This window comes from Rhamphochromis longiceps, linkage group LG9 (genome assembly GCF_057381845.1).
Source record: "Rhamphochromis longiceps isolate RC_006_pf linkage group LG9, R_longiceps_female_GT1.1, whole genome shotgun sequence".
Taxonomy (NCBI): Eukaryota; Metazoa; Chordata; class Actinopteri; order Cichliformes; family Cichlidae; genus Rhamphochromis; species Rhamphochromis longiceps.
In genome coordinates, this window is record NC_140565.1 from 35,645,087 (window position 1) to 35,657,760 (window position 12,674).

Sequence of the window (12,674 nt, forward strand, 5' to 3'; positions counted from 1 at the left end):
ACCAAAGATGACTGAGCGTTGTGTTACATCTCTGTCAGACGACTCTCTGACGTTTCTGTGAGAACCTCTGGTTTGGAGCCTCCAAACCAGAGGTTGGAACATTTTCATTGTGTTTAAGCTGATTTTGGAACTTCAATGTTTCCAAATGAGAGTTTCTTTAAATGTTTCTGCAGCTCTGTGTTGTTTATATGAACCAATCACGGCTTAGCAAGGAAACAATATGCTGACCCGGTCTGAGCATGTGCAGTGAGCAGGTGGTTTATCTGATGGGAAGACATAACTGCCTTCATCACTCTGGAATGTGAAACCGCTGCTGGCCAATGAGTGCATCAAGTAAAGGTTACACACACACACACGCACGCATGCACACACGCGCGCACGCGCGCACACGCACACACGCAGTGGTTTTGTGGGTTTTGGGCAGATCTGCTCTGATACGAAACCAAACCTGACTGAAGCATCTGTCGTTACAAAGAACGTCTGTGTTGCTCTCAAGCCTCGACACGTTGGACTGAAACAAATAGAAAACTAATTCCTCTCCGGGGACGAGCGCAAACACAGATCAGGAAATAAAGGAAAAATCCAGCTGATGTCATGCTCGGTCGGCTCCTTTTACGGTAAAGTATTTGTTCTACAGTTTCATGACTACACTGTAATCCCTAACAGTTGTTCTAGCTCATAACTAATAAGCTCATAACACTCAAATGTCGTTTTGTAGTTGAGCAAACTATAAAGTATTGAGCTCTGTTGGCTTTTATGCAACTTTAATTGAATAGGGCTCAATATTTTTTAGCTAATTTGTTCGGAACGCTCAAAAAGTTTAAGAAGCATATATTAGTGACGTTCTGGTGGGTGGAGTCTTGTCGCTCCCTCAGGAAAGCTGAGTCAGCCATCTTGAATTTACCTTGATGCAGGGAAGATTTGGCCAGCCCGTGTGGATTAAGAGTCCCCAACTTCAACCTACCACGACCACCACCTTATTTTTTTTCATCAACTGCCCTAAATTTGGTAAGTCTAACGTGTTTTTGTTTTGTTTAAATTTAATTTCGATAAACATTCTTTTTTATTTTTTTACTGGAAATACATTCGTACTTTGCGCACAGTGAATGTTTGTTATAAATGAATTCGAATCCAAGTAATTGTAATTTTAGAAGTTTTCGAATGTGACAAATACGTAATGTTATTTCAAATTAGAACGGTGTAACGTTTTGGCGGTTTTCCGTGGGGGACAACATTTCCCATAATGCATTGTATTCTTGCCCGGGAAGTTGACGGTGGCAGTTCTAGCTCTATGCCTTTGAACTTTCTACTAAAATTTTCTACTGTCCGTTTCTACCGGTTGTCGTATTCGCCGGTAATGCACGTGTGTATTGTGAGTATACTTATTTCAATAAGTGTCCGTGTTACACAGTCAGTAGTTTACGCTGTTGAGCTATGTGTGTGTGCTAGCATGAAGCGAACAATAATAAACAACATGAGTGTGTTATCATGATGGTAATTAGACACATGTTTGTATTTTTTCGTAGTCTCAAATGTGTGGTTGTGAGATAATCTCGAAGTTCTTTTAACAGTTTAGAGGGGTATTCCACTAAGCGAGCTCTACAAGTCAAGCCTTGCGGAAAAATGCATCGCCTGATTCAGCCTAACATTACACACTGGTCAAACTCGGTGCTACGAACGAAGTTCACCTAAATTGTTCGCGCTAATTCGACAAGGCTCAACCAGCCAGACTGAGGCGCCTCCTTGACACCTTTAAGCCAGACCCTATCGATCTTTGCTAGATAAATTGAAATGAAATGAAAATAAAGAGCCGCGTTCTGCTCCCAGGCTAAGAAAGAATCATTGATGCAGACTGTGCGGATCACAAATACTCCCTAACCTGTAAGGCAGGGGTGTCCAAACTTTTTTCACTGAGGGCCACATACATAAAAATATAGGAGGGGCTGGGCCACTTACTAGAAATTAGGTAAAAAACCTTAACTTTAGTGTATTAAAGTGTATTAAAGATCACAAAATCACTTAAAAGTGGTCGAATATGTTATATTGTTGAATATAATTAAAGACAAAACCGCCTTCATCACAGCTTTCCATAAATTGATCTTTATTGATTCATTCAGAAAAAGTTTTGGTAGCTCATTTTCAGAACAGCAGCTTCAGATTTCTTCTTAGACAGAAGATTTACAGCACAGAGAAAAAACAATAAAGGGGAAAATAGGACGGGTAAATTTCAAGTTTGTTATTTAAGTTATTAAGCTTAGCAACACACCTATTAACATTAGTTTGAAACGGTTAACATTAACAGACTGAACTGGACTTAATAACAGGAGTGCATATAATCTTAGTAAATTATTGTGGTGAGTATCAGCTGCGCTGGGTATGTAAATCGGGCCATCCAGCTGCGGTGCTGATTCGACGTGACTCGTGCCAAAAATCCGGACAAATGTCACTTGATCAAGGAGCAGATCTGCATCAGATGAGATCAGCTGACTACGTGTGTGTGCTGTGCAAAAAATGTTTTTGAACATTAACAAGTCGTCTTTGTGCACATATTGTTTACAGATATCAGACTGCAAAGAGCGCTACAGAGAGTCAGCATTTCACCAGTTGTCAGTGGGTGAGTTTTATAATTTGTGTCCTAATTTAAATAAAAAATAAATACAAAGAAACTAGAGAATTTTGCCCTGAATTATTCAAAATTTTTAGATTTTTTTTTTGCAACAGAACAGACAAAATTAAATTACTGTGTGAACTTGTTGGCATAATTATGTTCCACCTAATTTAAAAATTGACATGCATTTTAAGTACAATGCGTGTAAACAGTGCATTTTGAAAAGCCAAAAGTGCAAACAGGGCTGAAATGGTTTTGACTGCAAATGTTTTAATTGCAGGGGTGAAGTTGGCCCAATGGAGTGGAAATGCAAGTTGTGTTCTGCAACTTCAAATACTCGGGGACAATTATTTTGGCACTACACTGTATTGCATACCCAATATTCACGAGTGTCCCCCCTGCCATGTCTCTATGACAGTTGCATTTGTACTTTTCCATCATTCGAGGCAATGAAAGCTCATCTGTCAAGATCACATAATGATTCACATAGAGTTGATGCAACTGAAGGAGCACGTAGTTGTTTTATATGTCCTTTGTGTAACTTCACACAGCCCTTTTCTGAGGGAATTCTGTTTGGTCACTTGAGAAATCATTTACGAAGTCATGAGATGGTACCATGCCCATTCAAAAACTGTAATTACAGAACAAATAGTTACTCAGCATTTAATGCACACAAAAGTAGAAAGCATAGTGGTGATTCAGGCTTTGGTGAATGTGTTGTATTGGCATACAACGATAGCGCCCCAGAGCTAGTTGCAGCAGAAAGTCTTCGGGAACCTGCTGAAACTCACAGTCCAGGGTCTGCAGACACATTTGATCTCGATGAGATAAACAGTCAGTGTGACCCAGACATGTTAAAGGCCCAGCTGAACCATAACTTGGCATCGTTATTTCTAAAGATGCAATCTATTCTTCATGTGTCAGAAATGGCATCTCAGGAAATAGTGGAACATTTGACTCAGATATTTTTCTTGTCCCAACCGATACTCAAACATGACATCAGAGAGGTCTTAGAGAGTCATGATATCACTGTCAGTGAAGCAATTCTAAATGAGGTTGTCAGTACTGTTATGGACTGCAATGTTATTGTCAGTGCCACAGCTAAGGGGAAGCCGTTATCCTCAACCAAGAGAAGGAAAACCTTCATCGAAAATAATTACCCTGTGGTAAAGCCTGTACAGTATCTGCTACAGCCAGGACACACAGCAGTACATGTTCCCATTCTCAAAATGATACAAAAAATCTTCAGTCATACAGATATTCTTGATAAAATTAAAGAAACAAAGGTGGCACAAAACGGTGTCTATGTAAGCCACCAAGATGGTTTGTACTTCAAAGAGAACACATTCTTGTCTTCAGATGAGTTCAAAATAACACTAATTTTGTACATTGATGATTTGGAGATAGCCAATCCGCTTGGCACATCGCGCAAAATACACAAAATCTGTTCAGTATACTGGATGCTTGCTGATCTTCCCAGTAAATACCGGTCAGCCTTGCATGTGATTCAGCTTGCTGCTTTATGTAAAGTGGCTGACATCCAGACATTTGGGTATGAAAAAGCACTTGGTCCTTTGTTGAGAGACCTCCGTACCCTTGAACAAGATGGGATATTTATTGAGTCTATTGGTAAGGTAGTCCAAGGAACAGTCATGTGTGTGGTGTGTGACAATCTTGCAGCCCATGAGTTGGCAGGCTTTTCAAAGTCTTTTAGAGCAGAACACTTTTGCAGGTTCTGCACAGCAACACAAGTTAAACTTCAGACTCATGAAGTTGCAAGCGGCGAGTTCAGTCTTAGGACAAAAGACAGCCATAATAGTGATGTGCATGCCGTAATGCATGGGGTCAGTCGGAGTCAAAATGGTGTTCAGGCAGATTGTGTCCTGAGACAGCAACTAGAGCATTTTCATACTGTCACTGGCTTTCCACCTGATGCCCTCCATGATCTTTTGGAGGGCATTGTGCCTACAGAGCTCGCCCTGTGTATTGGAGAGATGATCCGTCGCAAATACTTCACCCTTGAATATTTGAATGACAGAATTCTGTCATTTCCCTACCAAGGAACAGACAAGCTTGAGAAACCTCATAAAATACCACAGAGCTTTGCTTTAAAGAAAAGCATTGGTGGTAATGGCCATGAAAATGCCACATTGCTTAGACTGCTCCCTTTGATTATTGGAAATGCTGTTCCTGAAGAGGATGGGATATGGACTGTGCTAATGGACTTAAAAGAGGTAGTAGAGTTATCACTGTCTTCAGAATTCACAGAGGAGTCCATCCAGTATTTACAGTCGAAGATCCAAGATCATAGACAGATGCTGAAAGAAGCCTTTCCAGATTTCAAACTCCGTCCTAAGCATCACTACATTGAACACTATCCTGACCTTATACGTCTTTTTGGGCCCCTTGTACACTTGTGGACAATGAGGTTTGAGGGAAAACACAGTTTTTTCAAGAGAGTTGTACACGATACACAAAACTTTAAAAATGTGTTAAAAACACTCGCCGACAGGCATCAGTACATGGTAGCATTTCATCTCAGTGCCTCAGGATTCTTCAGACCTCACCAGCAAGCATCAAATGTCTCCTCTGTACTGGTATCAATGCTTCCAGATGTTGCAAAGACATATGTTAAACAAATAACAGCAAGCAATGTTATTTACAGCACATCAAAGATCTGCATTGATGGAACTGATTATAATGTAGGAATGTTTTTGTCTGTTGGACAAGAGGGAGGACTGCCTAAGTTCTGTAGAATTGAACAGGTTCTCCTGGTTAATAGTAGTGTTGTCTTTCTTTGCCAAAGGCACATATCGCACTACATTGAACACCTGAGATCTTACGAACTTTTCCCAAATAATCTGGCTGTTCACACCCCATCAGAGCTAAATGACAAAACACCTCTCTGTGCTTACAACGTAGATGGAAGATTGCTCTTGACACCAAAACGTTTCATATTATTACATTGAAGATTTATTGAAGCAGGTTAACAGCTGACTTCAACATTCTCTTGGAGCTGTGCTGGGCAGTGGGTCCATGAATAAACTGCCTCACTCCAGCAGGTGTCCTTCCATACTTCCCATCGTTCAAGTGAGGCTATGGACTTGTGTACATTGTTTGTATCACGTTTACTCTCCATAAAAATTAATGTTTGTTCTTTTTTTTCCCTTTTTCTTTTTTTTTCTTCCCCTAGGAACCAAAAGATGGCTGCTGCCCAGAAGCATGTGCTGCGTGTGTATGTTGAACGAGACACCGCCCTGAAACTTACTCTACTTGAGCGACCAAAGTCAGTGGAGGAGCTGAAAGAAATAATTCAAGAGAGGTTCAAGCCAAGACTGGATGGGGACTTTAGCCTTCACTATGAGGATCCGGACTTTGATGGTGATCTTTGTCTCCTTGTGGACATCCAGGAGTTACCAGAGAAGGGCACATTAAGAGTTGTCAGACCTGAAAGCGACACCTTCTCTACTGCATCTTCTGACACAGACATACTCCCACATGTACCTGCGATACAGCGCCAGAAGAGTTGGCCTGATGAATTTGTTGTTCCTAGTTTTGGTTATGAAATGGATCATATACTAGAAGAAGGAAATCGAGTTTATGAAGAATCAGGAAAATTGCTGAAGTTAAAGAGATCACAGAAGAGTGAAATCCTTAGAAAAATGGCAGAAACAATCTACAGTTTTAAAGCATACGCACATGACAAGGAATTGGCAATGGCTGCTCAAGCTTTGATTAGAGCTCATCCATGTCTCAGAATGACAGCTGGTGAAGACGGGGCGTTGGGATGGAAACGCCACATGGGGTACAAGCTTGCATCTTACCGTAACAATCTGGCCAAAGCTGGGGTTGCAGAAGTAGCCATCAACACAGGGAGGCGGAGCCGAAACAACCCCAACAATGATCACCCCCATCAAAACATAAAGAAAGCTCGAAAAGCTGAGGTCAACTACATCACTAACCTACCGAAGGATCAAACCCCAGCCTCTCTGGAAAAAATGAGAGAAAAGATCATGCATGAAGTCGAAAAGACTGAGAGAAACTACTTGGTCATAGGCAAGCTCATGGACACAACCTATGCCCTACGTCGCCAAGAAATTGTTGGAGCTGTTGTAGCTCCACGAGTGAGAGACGTCGTGGACAGATGGCCAGCCCTACTTATAGAGTCACAGGTAAAATAAAATTAAAAGTGTGTGTGTGTGTGTGTGTGTGTGTGTGTGTGTGTGTGTGTGTGTGTGTGTGTGTGTGTGTATATGTCTGTCTGTCTCTTTACTGTTCTCCCAGTTTTTAAAAGTCTAGATTTTCAAACAATTTACCAAAAAGCAAATGGCAGATGTAAAATGACAACACATCACTGTGATGTTTTTTTTTCTTTTTTTCCCCATTCATAGTAAACAAAGTCTCTAGAAGTTTATTTATTAAAATTTCCTTTAGATAACATTACAAAGAATGACGAATAACTTTCTATTTTGGCCTTGGTTCTGATTAGAATTTCTCTGGTTTTGCTAACCTGAGAACTTTTTAAAATACATTCACAATTCTGTTCCTAATTCATCTTTGTTCATTTCTGTGTATTTCTGTTCATGTACAGGTGGTGGCAGAGTTCCACCGAATCAACAATGTTAACCTGCGCACTCAATTCTACAAGGAGCTGGACAGACACACCCCTAGACTCATCACTTTGTTCCGAGACAAGGCCATCAAGACTGGCAAGATTGCAGAGGAGCTAGCAAAGCTCATGAGAATTTATGACATTCGGGTAAATTTTTCATTTCACATGATTCAGGATTACATTAACCGATGGTTTGTACACAGCTGTAAGAAGCCATAGTGTCAATTGCTTCAACTGTGCTCCGAGATTAAGTGATTATGCCATGGATACAAGGTTGTCATTTTAGGAGAAGGACATCTTGACAAAATCTATCCTATCAAAATATCCAAAAAAATCCAAAATACAGAATTTACCATCTATGGCTAGGGTAGGGTAGGGTAGGGTTACCCTTCTAGATTGACAAGTTTAGCCCGTTACACAAAAAGTTTGTCATTGTTATAGATCAGGGGTGTCCAATCAGAACATGGCTATCCAACACTTTGTTTTTACTCTGCATTTGTGTAAATACTATTCTAATAGATATTGTATGTTCATCTAGGAACAGCATGATGTAAATACAAGACGGGCCCTCGTCCTTCGTGCACTTCCTGTGTACCTGCGTGAAGATGCCTCCATGTTATTCAGGACTTGTGATGTAAGTGTACTGGCCTCAGCATCAACCCCTTTGCCTAGCTGTTCAGTCAAACATATGACATCGCTCAGAACTCAAGGAGAACCAGGGTGTATATCAGGAAGGAGGTTCAACACAGTCCTCATCTGACTTGTTTTCTCCCATATATCAACTATTGTTGAATAAGATTGCAAGAAGATTGTTACGCATAAACCAGAAAACATGAAAATAGTTGAAAGATTATTATACAAAAAAAATCTGCAGATAAAAACTATCTCCCTTTTAAAATTCAAGTGTTCTATTTTTTTGGAGGTGCCATGTTGTGGTCAGAGAAATGTTTGGTAAATAACAAAAACAAAAATCTTGGCATATATTTATTATTGAAAACATTTATTTAAACATATGTTTTGAAGTCAAACCGAAATTAAGATTATTGTAATGCATCATGATGTATCGCCATATCAAATTAAATCGTTGACATTATAATCCTAAAAGAAACGTGTGACTTATGAAGATTCACACCTCTAATCAATAGCATGATTTGTGTCCTTGTGGGGCTGAACTCATTCTTGTATTATTTTTGTTTTGCAGTCAGCAGATGGTCCAGACCTCACTGACACTCCTGTGGCTCTGCTGACAGTTGTCACGGATGACACTACTGATTCGGCCCTCTTCAGTCCCGAAAGCATCTGCATTGTCATTGAGGATGAAATACTTGTGAATGGTCCCACAAATCTGGCTGAGTCATTTCTCCTGCTCTTTGGGTACATCTATGCACTAGACCTACAATACCCAAAGAAACTTGAGCTTACATTCACATTTATCCAGAAGGTTGTGATGTGCCTTGAGGACAACAAACCACTGAAAGGGCGTCTACTGACGCTGAAGAATGATTTGTTCAATGAGTGGATCACTCAGAATGGACTACTTGTTGAGCTGAGTATTGAGGAAGCTTTTTTTTGTTTGTTTTTTTCCCTAATCATTGGGCTTTTCTACTTCTAATTTAAAGTGAATGACTGCTCATTTTGTGGACTATTCATGTTTAACGTTGTGTTGCCTAATACCTCAATGCACTACCTGATGTTTGTTCCCAGTTATGTACAGTTGTGTAAACCAGTACATGGATGCCTCATTTCTCCTGCTTTTTGGGTAGTTCTGTGCACTAGACCTACAATACGCAGACTCTCGAGCTTTTATTCACATGTATCCAGAAGGTTGTGACCCTTGGAGTCTTTTTCTCTTGTTTTATTTATGAAGCACTTTTTTATGAGTGAGCTCTGTTGTTTGTGCCTTTTTAAAAGCACATTGTGTTTAATAAAAAGTTGTTAAATTGTTAGTGTTGTTACTTTCATGTTTTCTAACACTTTTAGCTGATTATAATTTACTGGGCAAATAGTTCAGAATTATTTGTAAGTGTATTTCCCACAGTATTTTAAAAATCTTGAAGATTAAGTGTTATTTCCCATATTATAAGTTAGAAAATATGAAAAAGTTTGAGTTCATTTCCCACATCATATGAGTTGCAATATGTAAAATATTTTGAGTGTATTTCCCACCTTAATTAAGTTGAAACATATTGAACATTTTGAGTTTATTACTCCCTAATTATAAGTTGAGGAATATCAACATTTATGAGTTAACATTGAGGTAATTTAAGGCAACTGCAACTACAATTTTTATTTTAGTTAAACTTAAAACTTTTAAAAACATCACTAGAAAATTGTTGTGTAATCTGTTACACAACAATTTTTGAGTTCTGTGAACTTATTAGGTTTTACAGTGTAGATTTTAAACAGAGGACAGAAAGCTGTGGTGAGAGCTGGAGCATCGAGTCCTAATACTGGAGATTTTAATGTGCCTGAACTGAAAGAATAAACTCCAAATGAAACCGAGCGAGTGAAAACGAGTCAAACGACCATCCCGAGCGGTACATGAACCACAGTCTCCTGAGACTTACTCCACCTCAGGAGACTGGGCCGTTATCTCTCGCCCTTTACTGATAACAGCCTCCCCGAGGCACCAGAGGATGCTGTGTATGTGTGAAGAGAACAGCACAGCGCTGGTTTCCTGTTCCACATCTGACCTAAACTCATCACAGCTGAGCTCAGGGAGCAGAATTAACCAGCGTCTGCATTCAGGTGTCAGCTCTCTGGTCTGCGGCGATCTTTTCTGACCGCTGCTTGGATCTAAAGCGTCCAACACGTGTGATTGGATATAAAGAGAAAACTGATTAATTCTAACAATCTGGAGGCCGTCGCAGGTTCAGCAGCGTGACAAACGTCCTCCTCTTCTCTCGTCTGCCGTGTGGCTGAATGTTCCCGGCTCAGCTGATTAATTAAAAAGCCGGCAGGAAGCTGAACTCTGCTGCTGGAGTTTGATTAATTAAGAGGAGCGAGCAGATGAAAGTGGAGGCCCGAGGCTTGCTCTGGATCCTCTGCAATTAGCCTTTTCTGTGGATCAGAGGAGCCGCCGCTCTCCTCCTTCAGAGGACACCATTACTGCCACGTTCACCAGGAAGTGCTTCAAATCACAAACTGTGGTTTGACCTCAGGCCTCTGCATCTGACCTACACGTTTTGTCTCCGCCATGAGCCTTTGGGTGTGTAAGAGGCTTCCTTTAGACCTGGGCAGTCCTTCAGAGGACTTCCTGGTCTGTGGCGCAGGGCCCTGCTGCTCTGGCTGGATGCTTGGTCTCGTCATCCTGCAGCAGAATAAATCTGGGAGGAACACAAGTCTTGGTACAGTTGTGTAGTTGGTGTTACAGCTTTAAACTTTATGTCAGGGGAGGCCGAGAGCCGAGCTAACTGAAGTAGTTATCTCTGAACATATATCTCTATAAAGTCTGTAAGAAGGTTTCCATCTGCAGCGTGCTCCTGAGAGAGATTGCATTTGCCAAACTGTAGTTGTGAAACCATCTTTTCATTTTAATCTGAGATATCTGACATCCTGACTCCACCAGAAGCCGGCTGAGTCTCCCGGCCTCAGTTTTCAGTCCAGCTGGCCTCAGTGTGAGGCTCAGTTTTATTTCCTCTCAGCGATGCAGTTAAATCCCTAAAAACATCCAGTTTAAGTCCAACAATGAAGCTTTAACTTCTGCATGGAAAAAAAAAAAAAAACGTACTCAGAACACTGAGTCCAGACTTCTGATCTGAAGTAAAAGTTCTGCTTAAGTTTCCACCGGACACACAGACACACACACAGGCACACACACAGGTGCACTGAACCGCTGCAGCAGGCGTAGTCTGCAGGGTTAAATGAGCCGATCAGTGGATGGTGTCTGATGTAAGGATCTGTGAGGGAGGAGCGAGCGCCACCAGGCTCAGGTGTTCTCTTTGTTCTGACTGGATCCTCTGATAGACGAGCACAAAGTCGTCACACGGAGCAAAAGCTCTTCAAAGCCTTTCAGAATCAGGTTGTTTCTGTGGCATGAAGCTGAAATCGTCTCTCCTGAGCTCATGAAACAAACTCTGATGCGTGCACATGTTTCTGCAGGCTGAAGCCACGTGGCTCACTCAGTGTTTCTGTCTCTGTTGTTCACGGCTTTAAGCAGGAATTTAGCAAAACTTTCTTCTTGAAAACTCGTAATAATAAAAATCTTGTCGTGGATCTCGTTGAGTCCATCGGGGTAAAGTGTGACTGTCTCAGGCCACCAGGGCCTCGGTGTGGGTCAGGGTGGTGAGCTACAGCCCGAGGCGGCTGCAATATTACACCAACTGTTAGTTTGACCTTCTGGCTTTAAAGGGTCAGGAGTCCCACCAGTAATCACCCCACTATGCTCACTGGTTGACAAACCACTGTGGGAACTTTGAGGGCCAAGACACTGGCATCCATGTGCTTGAAGAGCCGAATGATTAGAAATAAAAACAAAAGCTGCTGCCTACTGCTGAGCGTGCAGCTGTAAACTCCAAACATCTGGAAACCATTGCCTATTTCTTCACTGGGAAGTCTGTACTAGCATCAGGCCTCGCCGTGGCGTCACCAATCACCCTGCACTGACTTCAGAAACATCTGGAGGCATCGTGGACATCAAGGGAAGAAGGACAGATGAGAAATGATGTGCAAAGGTGGCTGAAATAAAATGGACTGTAGTGCTCTGACTGCAGACTCAGTTAAACCTTTTTAAAACCTCCAAACTGATGTTTGAACATGAAATCGCCCAAACTGCACCTCAGATATCTGACAGGAAGCACTTAAAGCGCTGAGCAGCGGTCTACATGTAACAGTGTAGGTCTCACTGTATATGGCCTGTATTTGTATAGTGCTTTTCTAGTCCCTAAGGACCCCAAAGCATGCAGTCCTTAGCTTCACACTACATTCAGTCACACACACATTCACACACACGTGATGGCAGCTACATTGTAGCCACAGCTGCCCTGGGGCGCACTGACAGAGGCTGCCGGACACTGGCGCCACCGGGCCCTCTGACCACCACCAGTAGGCAAACACGGGGTTAGTATCTTGCCCAAGGATATTTGGCAGCCAGGAGGCAGCCTGGGATCGAAGCACCGACCTTCTGATTAGTGGCTGACCTGCTCTGCCACCTGAGCTACACCCACCCCTGTTTCCTGTAGCAGGAAACAACCTCTGCATGTGCGAGGACATCAAGTCTGCCTAAGCTGTTCGGCTCCTGTCGACGCTCTGGGTAAATCTGATCGTCGCAGTATCCGAGTAAAGCAGGACACAGTGGCTCACAGTCGGTTTGCTTTGGGAGATCTGGTGTCTTTTTCATCCTGGCTTTACTTTCTGCACTGAAGGTTGAATCAGGCTGTACTGCATGGTGGATGGATCTGTGGATGAATGTGAAATCGGAGCAGCAGCTGGTTTGAGTCAGCTGCAGGAAAAATC

At 41.9% G+C, this 12,674-nt stretch overlaps 1 protein-coding gene across 1 annotated transcript; it reads left to right on the plus strand.

Annotated features, from left to right (window-relative positions):
- The first annotated feature begins 920 nt into the window (after positions 1 to 920).
- On the plus strand, positions 921 to 12,444 carry LOC146662789 (uncharacterized). Its single transcript, XM_085417918.1, has 7 exons — positions 921 to 1,008; positions 2,560 to 2,614; positions 5,802 to 6,780; positions 7,200 to 7,367; positions 7,759 to 7,854; positions 8,422 to 8,770; positions 12,401 to 12,444. The coding sequence occupies exons 3-7, from the start codon at positions 5,812 to 5,814 to the stop codon at positions 12,442 to 12,444; spliced, it is 1,626 nt and encodes a 541-aa protein (XP_085274044.1). The 5' UTR covers positions 921 to 1,008; positions 2,560 to 2,614; positions 5,802 to 5,811.
- Positions 12,445 to 12,674: the final 230 nt, after the last annotated feature.